General features: G+C 53.7%; 1 protein-coding gene across 1 annotated transcript; it reads right to left on the bottom strand.

Moving 5' to 3' along the window:
• Positions 1 to 1,139: 1,139 nt before the first annotated feature.
• On the bottom strand, positions 1,140 to 13,546 carry TGME49_219640 (hypothetical protein). Its single transcript, XM_018779850.1, has 12 exons — positions 11,986 to 13,546; positions 10,944 to 11,603; positions 10,334 to 10,465; positions 9,764 to 9,930; positions 8,988 to 9,171; positions 8,131 to 8,268; positions 5,298 to 7,567; positions 4,951 to 5,021; positions 4,084 to 4,438; positions 3,389 to 3,521; positions 2,324 to 2,936; positions 1,140 to 1,906 (listed from the first exon to the last, which is right to left on the bottom strand). The coding sequence occupies exons 1-12, from the start codon at positions 12,426 to 12,428 to the stop codon at positions 1,625 to 1,627; spliced, it is 5,448 nt and encodes a 1,815-aa protein (XP_018634795.1). The 5' UTR covers positions 12,429 to 13,546; the 3' UTR covers positions 1,140 to 1,624.
• Between the last annotated feature and the right edge of the window lie 2,303 nt (positions 13,547 to 15,849).

Here is a 15,849-nt window from a genome sequence, read left to right as displayed (position 1 = left end):
TCACAGTTCTTTCCTCCAAATTCCACTTTCTTTTGTCTGCGGTGTAGTCCTTGAAGGTGTGGCTGCTACGAGACTGCGTCTCGGGCGTTCTTCTCAGCCCCCGGTTCTTTCGGGAAGGCATCGCTGAGGCACTGCCTGCTTCCTGACGAACCTGCAGCGACCAAAGTGGACTCATCTTAGACGGCGAGGTGTTTCTGCAGACCCTCTAAAGCGGCTTTGCGTGGAGCAAGCAGGTCGATGTGGACCAGCTGAAACGCGTGACGTGAGACGCCTGTCGAGGCATTCAAGGATGATTTGATCCTGTTACGATTTAAGGGATATAAAGGTGCTCAGGGTGTAACCGTCGGGCCATCTTGAATACTTATTCAGAGATAATTCTAGTGTAAACAGTTTTACATAAACATGTGAAGAGGCAGACCAACTTCCACACTGCAGACGTACTTAGATTTCGAACACGAAAAAGTCAAGATGAAAACAAGCCAGCGCGTCGTTGCTTCGGTCCCCGGGGCTCCAGTTCCCCGTCCGCGGCTGCACGGCGCTGAGTTCGAAGGAAGTAAATGCGAGCGACTGATTCAAATCGAAGAGACGTCGGATTGCTTGAAAACCGAATCCCTTCGAAAAGCGCCGGTGTGGACCAGCAGGAAAGCAGAGAAAGGCTGCCCAAAGGGAAGAGAGCGGCTGAAACTCGAATCCCCACACCGCAAGAAGCAATCGGTGGAGAACGCCTCCGCAGACGCTGAAGAAGTGCTTTACTGTGCTCGGTTCCCCCATGCGCCGTTGTCTACGTGAACCAATCGCTGTCGCATCTGAGGAGGAGCTTTCGCCCACTTCCGACACGCGTGCGAAGCGTTATCCGCACCGCCCGCCTAGAGCAAAGTCGATAGTTTAGCGTAGGCTCCACAGCAGTGTGAACGCTTGCGAACTAGCCATAGGAACGGTGGCGTACAGCAATCGTGTGAACTGGGTTCTCTGTCTCTCTCTTTCCTGGAGGAGGCCATATCCAGAGTGTCCCGGGTGCTCTAACGGATCTAGACGCAGCACGGATCAGGCGCCCAAAGCGATCGTCGGACGGCCGCCACACAATGCAAGAATCTGTGAGGGCTCCCACGGGATGTCCCCGCGCGCTACCGGTGTTTTAACCCGCGTCTCTTGAAATTCACTTTTGTTTTCCGGTCTAACTCGCTCGTTTGACAAACGTACGCCACGTCTGCGGTCGACTCGTGAGAACCCCTCAGGCGTCAACTGCCCGAGAAGTCGAAACAACAAGAAACGAGCGTCGAACCCAGCCTGCGTGTTCGTCTCTCTGGTTTCTCACGCACAGTTGATTTACGTGACAACAAAAATCGACCGCATTCGCCAGGAAAACTACCGTTCCGCGACCACCCCAGAACTGAAAAGCCGAGCCTGAAACACACAGATCTGGCAACGCGCCGACAGACCCGGAAACATCCAGGTGTACATACACCCCATTCTTCCTACACCATTTTGCCTAACTCTCCCACCACATGGAGTCCTAAACATGTTCCGTACTACCACCGAAAACGCACTCCATTTCTACGACAAAATTCATCCCGTTACTACCGCGCACACCTTCGCCGTTGCTCCTGCGACTCTGATTGCGCCTTTACACGCTTTCTGCGTCGCTCTCTTCGTCCGCCCCCTGCTCGCGTTTCACTTGTATGCGGGAGACGATTTTTCCTCTGCAGATTGGGCACTGAGTCAAGCCTTGACTGCAGGAGTGGCAAAAGTAAAAGTGGAGACAGGGCGCCAGCGCGACGCTGCGAGTTCGAGAGACGCAGATGATGCATTTTAGTAAACTCTCGAGTTCGCCTTCTCTCTCCTTCTGCTTCTCAAGGCTCACGCGAAGACGCTGACACTCTTCCAAAATCGCCGCTTCCCGCTGCACCTGGAAATCGAGCAACAAAGCCGGAAGGGCGCCGTGACAGAGAGACGCAACACACACATTCGCCGACACGAACCAGGCCCAGCAGGGTATTCACATACACATTCCTTTTCATGCATTCGCGCCTATATACATATATATACATATATATACACACAAATATATATATATATATACAAATATATATATATATATATAAATATGTATATATATACATAAATATATATATATATATTAATCTATATATCGTCTTTGCGTGTCCAGTTTGAGCTGTCCCGCTGTGTGCGGAATGCCAGTGCCTGTGCGGGGTGGCGGCTCTTCCGTCTGTCGCTCTCGTTGTCGCGTTGGCGTCCGCCGCTTGCAGCCGCCGAAAACGCCGGGTTTCCCGACCACAACGACGCGCTTTGCTTCCGCGCTTACCTGGACTTTCAGAGTCGCGAGTTCCCGACTGAGGTCTATGACTTTCTGCAAAAGATCTGCTTTGGGGAGGAGAGCTAGCCATGCTCGTCGGTCGCTCTGTTGAATCCTCGGGTGTAATTGTTGTTTGACGAACTCGCTTCCGAGAGAAGCAGAGAGAGCGAGGAACGTGAAGAGCGGCCTCATAGCTTTGTTTCGCAGCCCCACCAGAGGACAGGGACGAGGTCCAAAGCCTTTGTGTGGGGCGCGCTGTCGAGCCACCACCGCGAACTCGGCACTCGCGTAGGCAGCCGTTTCTGCTTCAGCAGCAGCCTTCTCCTCGCTCTCGGCCTTCCTCGTCTTTGCTGCTTTCGCACTCTCCTCCTCTTTCACCGCCGTCAGCGCTCTTCCGAGTTTCTCCGCTTGCGCCTGCCCCCACTCTGGGTGCACAGCAGCAGCTACGTTTGTATGGGGTGCTCCCCCGCACTGCAGCGCTTGGTTAAGCGGCGCTGTGCCTTTCGTTCCACTCTCTGTCTCCTCCGCCGAAATGCCTCCTGCCTCTCGCTCCGTTTTCATTGCCTCCTGTCGCTCTCTTACAAAAGTGACCTGTCGCACTGCAAAGTCCTCCGCGAAGTCTCTGAGAATGCGATTCAGAGAAGACAACTAAACTCTTTGTGACTGCTCGGTAAGCCCTGTTCCCGGTACTGCTGATGACTGCTGGAAAAAAAATTGGGGAGACGCCAACTTCCTAAACTGGCCAAGACTCGGATTCGTCCACGCACCATGTCACCCGCCAAAAGCTTGCAAGCAACCCGTAGGAGACACAGTCAAACTCACAGACGATTTCTGGACATACGTACACATATATATATATATATATTTGTGTAAATGAGAAGGTAATACGGTGGAGTGTACGTCCACCTCAATGGACTCTGTGCAAAGCGGGTCTCCCCATCTCTGAGAGGAGATCAACCGTCGCGGCAGAGAAGGCAAGAGCGCATGCGAAAAGCTCGGGAAGCTGAAAGGGAATTAGACATGAAGAGAGTGTGGCGGGACGATTCGAGCATACGCTGGTTCTAAACTTCTTACTGTGCAGGAAGAAGTTTCAGATCGACGGGGCTTCGCTGGGGCTGCGACGGACGGCCTGCCGCTGCCATCTGCTGCAGCCTAGCCGACGTCGCGATCGGAAGCATGTAAAATGCTGCAAACGGCGGCACTTCGCCTGGAAAAAAACATTGAAATATACCGTCCTCATCACCAATATATATATATATATATATATTTATAGATGAATAGATACGCCCATGATCGACAATAGATTTCTATCCTTATTAGATACTTATGTAAATATATATGTATATATATATATATATATATATTAGTGGACCTTTCACGTTTGACTGTCTGTGGGTGTCTCTCGTTAACACGTATGGGATGTCGGATTCGTTTCGTGACTCTTTCTCGTTCCCTCATCTCCTTCTCTTTCCTGTCCTCTTTTGCTATCTTTTGTCTCCTCTCTCCCTCTCTCTGCTTCTCCTCTCTTCCTTTTCATTTCTTTTTTCCCCCTCGTTTTCTTTGTTTCTTCTTCCTCGTCTTCTTCGCCTGCTCGAGCTTTCCTCTCGCCGTCTCTTGTTCCCTCTGTCAATGTTTCTCACGTTCTTTTCTTTGACGCATCATCTTCCTCCTCCGCTCTCTCACGCCTTCTGCTCTCTCCCTCGTTTTCGCTGCCTGTCTGCTTCCCGCAAGCGTCTGCTCGCGGCGTCTGCCCTTGTGTCTCTACTCACGGAACGAAGGGAAGGCAGTCGCGGCTGGGAGATTCGTCTCCCTCTGTCCGGAGCCCAGGTTCAAGAGACTTCGGATCTCTGCGCGTCGTTCTGGGACGCAGGCCTGGCCTTGCAACAGCTCGCGGCTTGTGGCTCCTACCCTCTTCGTTCGTCCTTGTGGCGCTGCAGACGCCGGAGGAGGAGGCTCTTCTCGCCTATTCGGCACCGCGCGCGAAGCTCCTCGCTGGGCAGCGTCTGTCGAGGAAGACTCTTCACTTCTCAGACGGAACCTCTCGAGCGCGAAGCGCCATGCGATCCACGCGTCGAGTGGCACGACGACGGCGCGACGAATGTCTGAACTTTGGATCTGCAGGAGCTGAAAACAAAGACAGCCCCGCAGGTGCGAAACGAAGACGCAAGAGACAGGAGAGAAAAGGTGACGAAGAAGCGACGCTTTGAGAGGAAAGTGAGGAAACAGACTCCACTCTTCGGATCGTCTTTTGCCTTGAAGGAACTCACATGCACCGACACAATCTGCTGAGTCTGATGGAAGCAGGGATCTCTACGAGGCGCGATTCAACCAGAAACTACGTTCTTCAAACGCGCTTGAACGGACGTCTCGGGACTCGCCGTTTCTCAAGCAACACCAACGTACACGAGAACGACAAGGCCAAGATGACAAAAACAAAAAAGGAAACACTCGAGATACAGCCTTCCTCGGGAATGTTTATCGCAAGTTGGACGCGGGGCGCGGGGGAGAATCTCGAGTATCTGCTCCCGGACCGATCCGCGGTGCGTCGAGTCGTCTATAGAATTCTTGCCCAGGATATCGAGGGGCGTATCGCGGCCAGCTTCGCGCCGATTTTCGAAGGCCACCGTAGCGCTCACAGTGTCATCGTCGTGGTACACGCAGCGCACGACGTACAGAGGCTCCTCAGAGTTGACGGCGACGACCATGCCTAAGGAGAGAAGAGAGAGGGGAGGGGAAAAAGAGCGCCGGAACTGCGGCAAGAAAAAGGTTTGTTGAGGTCGCCAGAGAAACGGGCGAAAAAGGAGAGAGAGGAAGTCGCTCACGCGAAAAGCTGTTGGTGAGATGCAGAGAAAGAGAGAAGACACAGAGAGGACACGATCCTTCCCAAAGACACTGGTGAGAGACAAGTCAAGAAAAAGCAAAGAAGCGCTGAACTTGTCGCGAAGGGGAACCGCGAGAGGCGAGAAGCCTTAGCTGAGCCTACCGACGAAATCAGAAGGGTCGCTGCCACGATGTTCTTCTTCGTCTCGAAATTCACACAACTCGCCAGGAAGAAGAACATTTCCGATGACTGCCAATGGCATCCTTCCCACTCGAACTCGACCTTCTTCGCAGTTCACGCTCGCATCCTCGAGAGTCTCGAAAACAACTTCGGTCTCTCCCTTCTCTCCTCCTTTTTCTTGAGCTTCTCCTTCCTTTTCTCGCTCTGCCTTCTCCGTGTCTTCTTTTGCTTTTCGCATCTCCTGAGTCTTCCGGCGGGTCCCGAGAGCTCGGCTTCCCGGCCGCGAACACTCCTTGGAGTTTGCGTCCCCGGCTGGACTGTCAGAGGCCGCAGGGGCAAAAGACTCCCCCGGCGCTCCTCTCGCCTTCCTCTCTTCTCCGACTTCGCGTCCAACAGCTCGCTTTCTTTCTGAAGTTTCTTCCGCTTCGCCATCTCTCTCAGGAGACAGCAAAAACGTGTACAGACTCTGTTCGAAAAGGTCAGGGTACAACGACGCAGCAGCCGCAACCTCCTGCCGACTGACAGGCGCCGGTCCGCAGCAAACATCCCATGCGACGTCTAGAGGGTCTCCGTCACTCTTGCGTCTCTGTTCTCCTGTCCCCTGGGCTCGCAGTGCTTCGTCTCGCGTTTGTTGGTCTCGCATCTCGTCTGTTCCAGGAGACAGACAATCTCCTCTTTGCCTCCGCTGCTCTAGGGGTCTGTCTCCCGCCTGCTCTCGTCTCTCGCCCTCGTCTTTGTCTCCGCGAGAGGCCCCCGTCTCCGCTCGCACCAGAGCCTCTTCGCCTGCACCCCCGCGACGAGTCGAACAGACGTGGGCAGCGAGACCTTCCCTTGTCATCCTCGTCTTCGCCCTGGCAGCCACTCCGATGCTTCTCTCAAGTGCGTCTCCAATCCCGTTTGCTTCTGCTGCTTCGCGCCGTCCGCACCGGTCGTCGCTCTCGCGGCTGCCAGCCCTGTGTCGCGCGTCTCTTCCACCTTCCTTCTCGCCGTCCTGACTGCTCTTCTCTCGAGATCGCCGCCGCCTGCCTCGCCCTGTGTCTGTCGATTCCAGATAAACACACTCTGCTCTGTCCTCGCCCAAACCCTCTAGTCCTTCTTCTCTTTGGAACTCTCCCAGTCCCGACCTTGCGGTCTCCACCCCCTTCTGGGCTTCACGCATCACACCTGTCTCCGTGTCGTCTCTCTCCTTTGAGGCGCCTGTTCCTTCGCGCCCACGCAAAGTTCGCCTGAGACGCAAAGGCGAGGCCGCCCTGTCTCCGCAGCCCACAGGCCCCCTGCCCTTCACCGGCTCCTCGCGTTCTTGCGCCCTGCTGCTTTCGTGTGATCCGTGGCTCTTCTGTCTCCCCTGGGCGAGGAGTTGCAGGCGAGGAGACACTCGGCGGCCGCACCCGAACGGCGCCTTGGACTCCACGGAGCGCCGCGTGGGCGCTGGGGGGCGGAGGCGAGAAGCCTGACGGCCGGAAGAAGACGCGCATTGCAAAACGCTTTTCTCAGAAGGCGGGAGGAAGCACTCGGTCCCTGGGTTCTCTTCCAAACTCTGCCGCGCCTCTGTTCCCTCATTGCCGGCACTGCGACGCCTCTTTCTTCTCTGAGTCTGGTCTCCTGTCTCCTCGTCTTGCCGGGGCGCGCTGACAAACAGAGACGCTTTTCCCCGAGGGGGTCTGCGTCTCCGCCCCCGCGCCGATATCCCCGCGCTCTCTCTCTCGCTGGTCACGAAAGACCCTGCGTCCACGGTGTCTCCTTCCTCGTCCTCTCCTGTCTCCGCGCCCTCTCCTGTCTCCTCGACTTCGAGCCCCGCCCCTCGCGCCGCACCACCCTGTCTCCGCTGTCTTCGCCCGCGCCGCGGAGACACCACCGGTGAGGCTTCAGAGACAATTGATAGCCTTTCGGAGACAGACGACGAAAGGGCAAAAGTGTCTCTTGAAGCCGCAGCGACGCTCCGACGACCGCGTGAGGCCCCGCGCCCTACGCGAGCCTCGCACCGGATTGTCTCCGCGACGGAGACAGTGCAAGGCTCCGCCGGCATGTCGAAACTCTTGCAAGGTTGAGAAAAAGAGGAAGAAGAAGAGGCAGATGAAACAGAGGAGGAAGAAGGAAAAGAGTCGGTCAAACATCCCCAGCCTCCACCGTATTTGAAGGGGTGGTAAGGCTGCAGATATCGAAGAGATATGAAGTCCTGCTCATTGTTGTCGTACACGAGCTTGCAGACTAGGGTGTCTGTACAGCCGTGAACCACCCGCGCTGGCCAGTAGCTGCAGAAGAAAGACAATGGCGAACTCCGATCTCAGAATCAGATTTCGTGCTTTTCCGGAACTCCAGCGCAGGAAGTAAGAAGCCAAGAAAGCAGTGCACCTGTGATTTCTTGCGTGTCCCCCGTGACGAATCAGATCAGGGACTCGTGGATTCGCACTACGTGCTTCATGCGCTTTTTTCCTCCTCAATTCACAAGTACTGGCTTGTCTACATATGCATATGTCTACAGATGTCGACACCTATCTATCTATCTATCTATATATATATATATATATATATATCTACCTATATGTATATATATAGATATATAGATATGTATACACAAATATATACATATATATCTCCTCACTTGCAGATATATGCCACATCTCGGTCTCCCTTTATGTTCAGCCATGGATAACTCTACCTTGTATCTCGATCTGTCTCTGTCTGTGTGGCGATCTACGGCTCTCCCTCTAGACGTCTCCTTCTCTCCCTTCGCGTTGCTTCTCTCTTCTCGCTCTCTCGTTTGTTCATTTCGTCTCTCCCGTTTTTGATTCTCCTTTTCCGCTATTCATCTCACCGTCCACTGAAGTCCGTGCGTTGCGTCTCGCTTGTGGGCTTCCACCAAACTCGAACCTTCTTGCCGACGAGCATCGGCAGGAACGTCCGGATTCGCAGGTAGCGCAGCAGGGTGTAGTTCACAGTTGTTGCAGGCAGACTGGCAGACGCATCCAGAGAAAAACGACACCTCCACACTCAGCGAAATTCAAACATGAACGAACTGGAACGAAGACGAAGGAGCAACAGAGTTCAGCAGCAGCAGCAGATGAAGAAGAAGCAGAAGAGGAAGCAGAAGCAGGAGAGAAAGGAGCGAGAGAAGACACACGATAAACAGATGAAACAGACGCGAGAGATGCCTCAAGATGAACCTCCGAAGAGAATGGAATGTGGTGCTTCCCCTTTTTCCTTTCGAGTTCCACTTCTTGAAAAACTGAAACACTCTCGTATCCAGCCGTACAGTGCTGCCTGTCACTGTTTCTGCATCTGCCCATCCTGTGTCGTTTTGTCGGTGCATCCACGTCTCTCCTTTCTTCATCGTTGTCCAGGAATCTTCGCTGCGTCTGTGCAGGCGGACCTGTGTCTCTCGCGAGTGTCATGCAGGGTCCACCGAAACGTCTCGAGAATGTGCGTTCTTATCTTTCAGGAGAGATGCTTCCCTGCATCCTGACGCCTTCTTCTGCTGCCTGTACCACGTCTTCTTCTACCTCTTCTCCCTTCTTCTGAATTCCTTCTCCCTCCTTTTCGCCCTGCTCTGCCACTGTCCTGCCCTCTTTCTGTTTCCTCTTTTTCCTTTTCGTTTGCCTCTTCTGCCTCCGCGTTGTTGCTGCCGTCTCCGCATGCGTGACGTTCTCCCGCCGTCGCTCCGTTTTTTCTCACCTTTTCGCCAAGGCGACAGTTGCAGCGCGACTTGCGCCTGGAGCTCCAGATACGCCAGAGCGGTGTCCATACAGATGCGCGAGGGGGGCGGTCGTCGCTGCCACGCTGCTGCAAGGTGGTCCAGGCACAGCAGCTTGCATGAAAACTTGCGGGGGAATGGCAAGCCACTCAGAAAGGTCGACGCCTGAAGACGTAGAAAAATGGGGGGAAAGAGGAAGGAAAAACGACAAGGGAGAATGGAGAGAGCGACGAAAGCAACCGTCTCGTAGATGCAGGATTCTCGAGGAAAACAGAGAAAAACCAACGTGTGCAACTCGACAAAGACGTCGGGGTGGATACAGCCGCGGCAGGAGATGGGCGAACGGAGACGCAGAAGAAGAGAGGAGAGAGAAAGGAAGTTGGAGAACAGAACGACGGGGAAGAACGAGACGCGAAGAGACACGGCGCGCAAGAAAACAAGAAGGAACAGAGCCCGACAGAAGCACGGCGAGAATGCGACGAAAACAGCGAGGAACGCAGGGGAAGGAAAGCCACGGAAGGGAGACTGAGAGACGCAACTCGGAGAACGCGAAGACAGATTCCAAGCGGCAGAAACACAAGAAGAACACGTGAAGGGAGAACACAGAACCAAGAGCGATCGCGAGAAAAGAATTGTTGTCTCTCTCGGCAAAGGGCTAGAAGAGGTAATCAAAGTGACCTTCCAGATCTCGACCCCGAATCAAAACAGACGTAATTCTTCTCTGGAGAAGGACGGCTCTGGAAGCCATCCTGCATACCTTCCAGCCACTGGAGACAGTTGAAGACGCCGAGGTTTTCGACCGCCTTCGCAAAAAGTTCCTTCGACTCGCGCGACCATCCAACTTGCGATACTTTAAGAGATTCGATGGCGTTGCGGCGCAACAAAGTGTCCAGCACCGGAACCACCGTCGTATCGCCCCCCAACCTGCAAGTGACACAAAGTGAGAGAAACCAAGGCACAGACGGAAACTGACAGAAACGCTGAAAGACCGTATCCATTAGAGTTATCGCACATAGATGCAGAACGCGGTTGAAGACAAACTCAGGGATGCAGAGATGGTGAGGAGACAAAGCGGCACGAGTGAAGGGTATAGAGGACCACACAGGGAAAGAACCACGAACTAGCAAAATCGGAAGGAAGAAGGAAAGCCAGAAATAGAAGCAGTCGAGAAACGCGCAGCCTGTATGTGAGTCTGCGCTGCGTTGCCTATCTCCCGCAACGCTTCCTCGCCTCTTGAACGTCGCAGCAATGAAGCTCCCCCTGATGAGAGACTGTTGGGCTTGTATTAGGGTCCCCAGTAAAACGGCTGTGTGGGCTGTTCGCCTACATGTTTTCGGAGACATCCAAATAGCGCACATTCGTTGGAAGCCTTTCGAGCATCTCCGTGAGCACGGGAGCGGACACACGACATCGAAGGGTGACAGACTCCAGCGTTGCAGCGCTCGCGGCGAACACTTGGCTAAAAAAGAGAGACAAGCAGAAGAACACAAACGAACTGCTTCGATTCTCCTCGGCGCTGCGTCTCGTAAACTCCTTCGTTTCCCACTCTAGCCTTCAGCACACTCACACGGGTGCCCCTTACAAAACCTCCAGGTGTCGCCTCGCTCGCGGCAAGGAGAAAAAGAGAAGGCAGGAGAGAGGAACAAGACAGAGAAACATCAGCAAGAAGGGAGGAAGCACACCAGCATCTCCTCCGAAAAAACATCCTCCATGACGCTAAGTGAAGGAAGGGGCCTCTCCCCTTGTTGATTACAGCAAAGCGGGCAGAACTGTCACACCTTCCGTCGTGCAAGGCGCGACAGAGAACTCATGCAATCTCACCTCAAATTGAGACACATCGCGGAGACGATACATGCGACCTCCTTTCTCAGTCCCTTGTCTACACAGAACCAGACTCCACCGACCTCGTCCCTGTCCCAGTTTCCTCGCGAACGTACCCGAGAAGTCTGATCATTTCTGGAGTCCAGTCGAGCCCCCAGAGATGGATGTGAAGTGCCTGAAGCCGCGGGAAGGAGCGTAACTCCTCAAGGGCGGCCACCACCACCTCGGCTGGGGCATCGTCTAGATAGACACTCGCGAGAGCAGCCGATACCTGTCGTTCTTCTTTCTGACCTTCCTCTCCCTTCTTCTCCCAAAGAGACACACCCTCAGAAGAGAGCGCAGAGGCGGATCGGCTCTTGTTGAGCACCCCGCCCGTGTCGGCATGGCTCTGAGATCTTTTGTCGTCGCTTCCTGAGGGTCTTTCTGCGTCTGCAAACGCCACGGCATCGCACGAAGAGCTCTTCGCCTCTGCGACACGAGACGACGGCGGAAGTGCAGCCGAAGCAGATGCATGCAAAGTGCTACCGTTCGCGTCCTCAAACTCCCGATATCTGTTTGTCCCGCCTGAAACGTCCCGGCTTGCTGTGCGAGACCCTCGAGTCGCCTGAAAGGAATTGCTGGGTTGACAAGGGGCAGCATGCAAAGCGCTTCGATGCCCCGACGAAAACCTGCGAGGCGCTGTCGTGACTTGGCTGAGAAATGCCGACAACCCGGCAACTTGCCGCGCATCTCTCACACCAGACAGCGTCAATCTGTGCCCGTCAGATCGGTACATTCTGTGCAGAAGAAGACAACAAACGCCTCTTTAAACTTGGAGGTTGGAACATACAAGTCGGGGAGACACACCATCGAATAAAACGATGTGCTTCAACACTCCTCTAAGACGCTAACATGCCTTTCACCTTCAGCGAATAAGACATTACAAGCCCCCAGGCAAACGGCTTCATACTCTGCTCAAAGTCATCGTGTCACACACAGTTAGCAAACAGGGGAGAAGCCTTACACCGGTACGCCTCACTCTGGGGACCGGAATTCGGTTAACCAGGGCAAGCCCCAAAGATTTTGTGTCTGCTTTGTTGTTGCTTGTTTGTTCTCTGAACTGCTCTCTGCAAACCCCAAAACCGGTTTGTGTCTTCCACGCCACCCTCTTCAACTTGCCTGTGGAACTGCGGGTTTTGAAATCCTTGAGAGAGTCGCGCGGACGGAGAGGGCACTGTCTCATTGAGGTGCGCAGGAGTGACAGAATTCGGCGCCGACGAAGGTGTTTCTCCTCTGTTCTTTCTTGCTCCATCTCGTCCTGAACGCGTGTCTCCTGACTCGCCCTCAGGGGGCGCCTCTGTGCATGAGCTCTCGTGGAAACCCCGTTTTTTATGTTCTACACGTCTCGGGGTAGAATCCCGCAGAGAAGGCAAGCCGGCAGGGCGTCGAAAAATTGCAGAAACGGTGCCCTCGAGCTCCGCAGTCGACGAGCGCCGGGATGCCACTACAGCCGAGAGCGTGGTGGCCGCCGCGCTCGATGCTTTCGTCCACACACGTGGCTTCTCCATGTCTTTTTTCAAGCCGCCCAGACGTGTGGACGACGCACACGTTCGCGAAGGCATTTGGCCAAGAGGGCGGGACAAGAGCGAGGGCCGAGTCAGTCACAACAACGAATAATGGATGGGTGACAAACGGAAGACACGGCGACGCTATGCATGTAAATAGAGTCCCTCTAGCATGCTGTAAGACATCTACGTAGACGTGCATGTAAAAGCCTTCATATCGGCTTCTGGCACCAGGCACACGGGAATGAGGATCAGTCGTGACAGAAGGGATTCAAGCCTCCTGCGGACTCCCGCAGATGGCTGAGCCAACGGAAAAGTCTGGTTTCAGTATGCGCATATACTAACAGAGGTGTATCGCGAATTAAAGCGTACAAATTTTTCAGGCAAATGTGCCTCGCCGGGGCTAACAAGCGCCGGGTTGGCTCCGCCGCTGTGGAAGGCTACTTCGTCTTTGCGGGAAAAAGAGCGAACTGGAAGCCAAGACAATCGCAAGCAGCAGGTTCACTGGGGAAGCGCCAGTGGCTGTTGAAGCCAAAACAACTAAAAAGCTGTGAAGAGCGGCGAGGGTCATCCCAGCCCCGTCGTTGAGTGCAGCCAAGGAAAACTGCTTGGCATGGAATCTCTGTATATTCCTGAAAAGAAGCTGGGAAAGCGGTAGAGTTCGCCGCTGTGGAAAGATATCGTCAACAACGTACCGCTGTATACGTTACAACGGTGGAATCCCGCAGAGAGTGTCGCCTGCCCTCCTCCTCTGTGCTCCTCATTTTGGTGCGCGAAAAAAAGCGCAGCCCTCGTGGTTGGGTTTCTTCGCGGCAGTGGGAGCTGAATGACGACTCGCTCCGGCGCCCCAGAGCTTCGTCACGGCTTTCTCTTCCGCTGCCTCGCCTCGCATTCCTTCCTTTCGACAAAGTGGGAGAAGCCGGGAAAAGCCGCGCGACACAACGCGCCAACTGTCGTTGAGATGGGAGAGGCGAGAAAAGAACCACGACGAAAACACACCAAGGCGCAAGCCCGTTCCGCGCGATTTTGACCGAAAGCAACGTCTACCGACACTCTTTGTGACGGACAAAGCGACCCGCTTGACGACAAATCTCAGGTTCGCGTTTCGCTGAAGCGTAATTGTTGACTCAGCCACAAGTAGAGGGAACCTTCCAGCTGTTCACAGAGCGCACGCGATCGCAGCAGAAAAATTCACGAGCGCTCCAAGAACCCGGTTCGCCCGCCCGCGGGTATCCAAACCGACGCAGTCACAGCACAAACGAATTTCGTGAGGCCACCTGGACGAAAAGCCTCCTTTGTTGCGGTTCGTTGTCGAAAGACAAGAGACAAAGTACGAAAAATGCAAAGGCAATTTCCACTGCTGAAATATGCAAGTGGACGCTATCTGCCGCAGTACCGTTGCAATTGCAAAGCGATGAATGCCAGAGACCGCTGCCTAGGCGTACGTACACCCGGGGAATTGTGTTTCGATTTGTGTATGTACACGTTTTCGCGTTTTCGAATAAACCAATCCCGTCGGCAGATCCGTTCAGACACTTGCACAAATTAATCGGGCACACTTCGTCGTGCACATCGACTCCCGTCGACGAGCACACCAAAACGACCGTGTTCGTACCGGCTTTCTGTATGTCATCCGGCGCCGGTTACATACACATTTGTGTGAATCGCTAACGCTAGGTGTTGCCAGTCAGCGCGTGCATATTAAAGTAGGGTGTGCCACTGAGCAGGCAGTGAAAAACACATCCCCGAAATCGCTTCCTCCTGAAATTCACTTGGGGGGTCTCGCTAGAAACGCATACAACTAACTGTCTGCGCCGCAAAGGGGATCTGCTGCCCTCAGAGCTCCAAGCACAGCGGCGTCACCACTTGACAATGATGGAACTTTCCGCCCCGCATTTCCTTAACTCTACTGCAAGATGAAACCAGTTGACACACCGGCGGACAACTGGTCGCGGGTCAGCCACTTTGTGGAACTCTTTGATGAAACATGCTGCGATTCGGGGCAAAACGCGGCGGTGCACAGAAAAAAATCGAAGCGCCGTGAAAAAAAAAACATGGCGATGACTTCCAGACACAAAGTGACGGAATCCCAGTGAACAGAAGCAGGGCACAGTGCAGCCGCGAAACGTTCCTGGTGACCGCTCATTCGCAGTAAATTTTCTCTCTCATGCTTTCTTGTAGGAAGACTGTGTACATGCTGTCGCACGTAATTCCAGGTATACAATCCTCGAATAATGTGAAGCCAAATACAGAAAGAATACCGAAGACGCTGTTGTAGAGTGCAGCATCTTGAATTCTCATCCTGTTGCAACTCCTGTAGATGTTTAACGCTAGCGAATGTGCAAGCTTCTGAGGTCTATATAAACGCTATGGTGTCTCACCCGTCTGCAGCTGAGAGTGAAACGGACGACCCTCCTTAGATTCCTTTTCGCATCGCGTCCGGGTGCGAGGCTGTTCGTTCGTCAAGAGATTCAAAAGCGCCACATGCCATGCCCAGACACGAGCTCAGAAAGGACCAGCAATCCCTCTCCTAACAATGTACCCGTATCCTCTTTCCTTCGTATCCCCAGTTCACTAGCAAAGCGAGCAGAGATTCTCGCCGCGTACGCTCTGTTGGAGGCGCGGCTTTGACTTTCTCAGTCTGCGTTTCGGATTTATCCTTCATATAGAGGTACAGAGAACGACATAGCCACAATCAACTGTTCTTTTTTCAAGGGAACAATGAAGCCAAGAATTCAAGTCGAGTGCGGTTCTGTGTTCTTGAATTTGCGTTTTGAAGAAGGGTTTAAGGCACCTTATTATCAGGCTTGGATCGAGCTCTCTCGGCTTGCTTTTTACCGGGGCAGTAGCACGTTATAGACGGACGGTTAGCGATTCTTTTGATGAGGGGGTAACCAAAACAAGATGAGAAGAATATTCCATGGGTGGAGAACCCGTTCCATCTTGTTCTTTAAAGCTGTTGCAGAAAAAGTGAGCGGATCTTGTCTACGGCGTAGTGAGCAGGCGGGCTTGAACAAAGCCCTTATGAGTTGGGTGACTTCGGTCGTGGTAGAGTCCGACGAAACCATGGTTGACTGAAAAGCAATCGGTCAAGACACCTCGGAAAGCAAAACATCGACTAGGTGATCGCGGAATGGATGACATCAAAGAGTCGGACCCACTTGCACGCACGATGACAATTACCCGACAAGGATTTCATGTCTTTGTACCGTCATAATACAACCGCCGGCTTTTTTGGCACCAAGAAGAACATCTTCCAATTTTACATGATTTCGGCATCTGTCTCACACTCCATCTATTTATTCATGTTGAGTGGTTTTAAGCGACCTCACAGGCTGAGACGTTTTGCTGTAAGAGGACCAGCAGGGACACGGGACCTGCGCGCCTTGCGGCTGACGTCCTTTTGTAAGGGGAACTCCACATACTGTCACACTCACCTAGCTATACGTGAATCTGAATAAGTTTGACCCTCTCTTGC

This window comes from Toxoplasma gondii, chromosome XII (genome assembly GCF_000006565.2).
Source record: "Toxoplasma gondii ME49 chromosome XII, whole genome shotgun sequence".
Taxonomy (NCBI): Eukaryota; Apicomplexa; class Conoidasida; order Eucoccidiorida; family Sarcocystidae; genus Toxoplasma; species Toxoplasma gondii.
The sequence above is the reverse complement of the archived record's forward strand: the minus strand, read 5'-3'. Positions and strand labels throughout refer to the sequence as shown.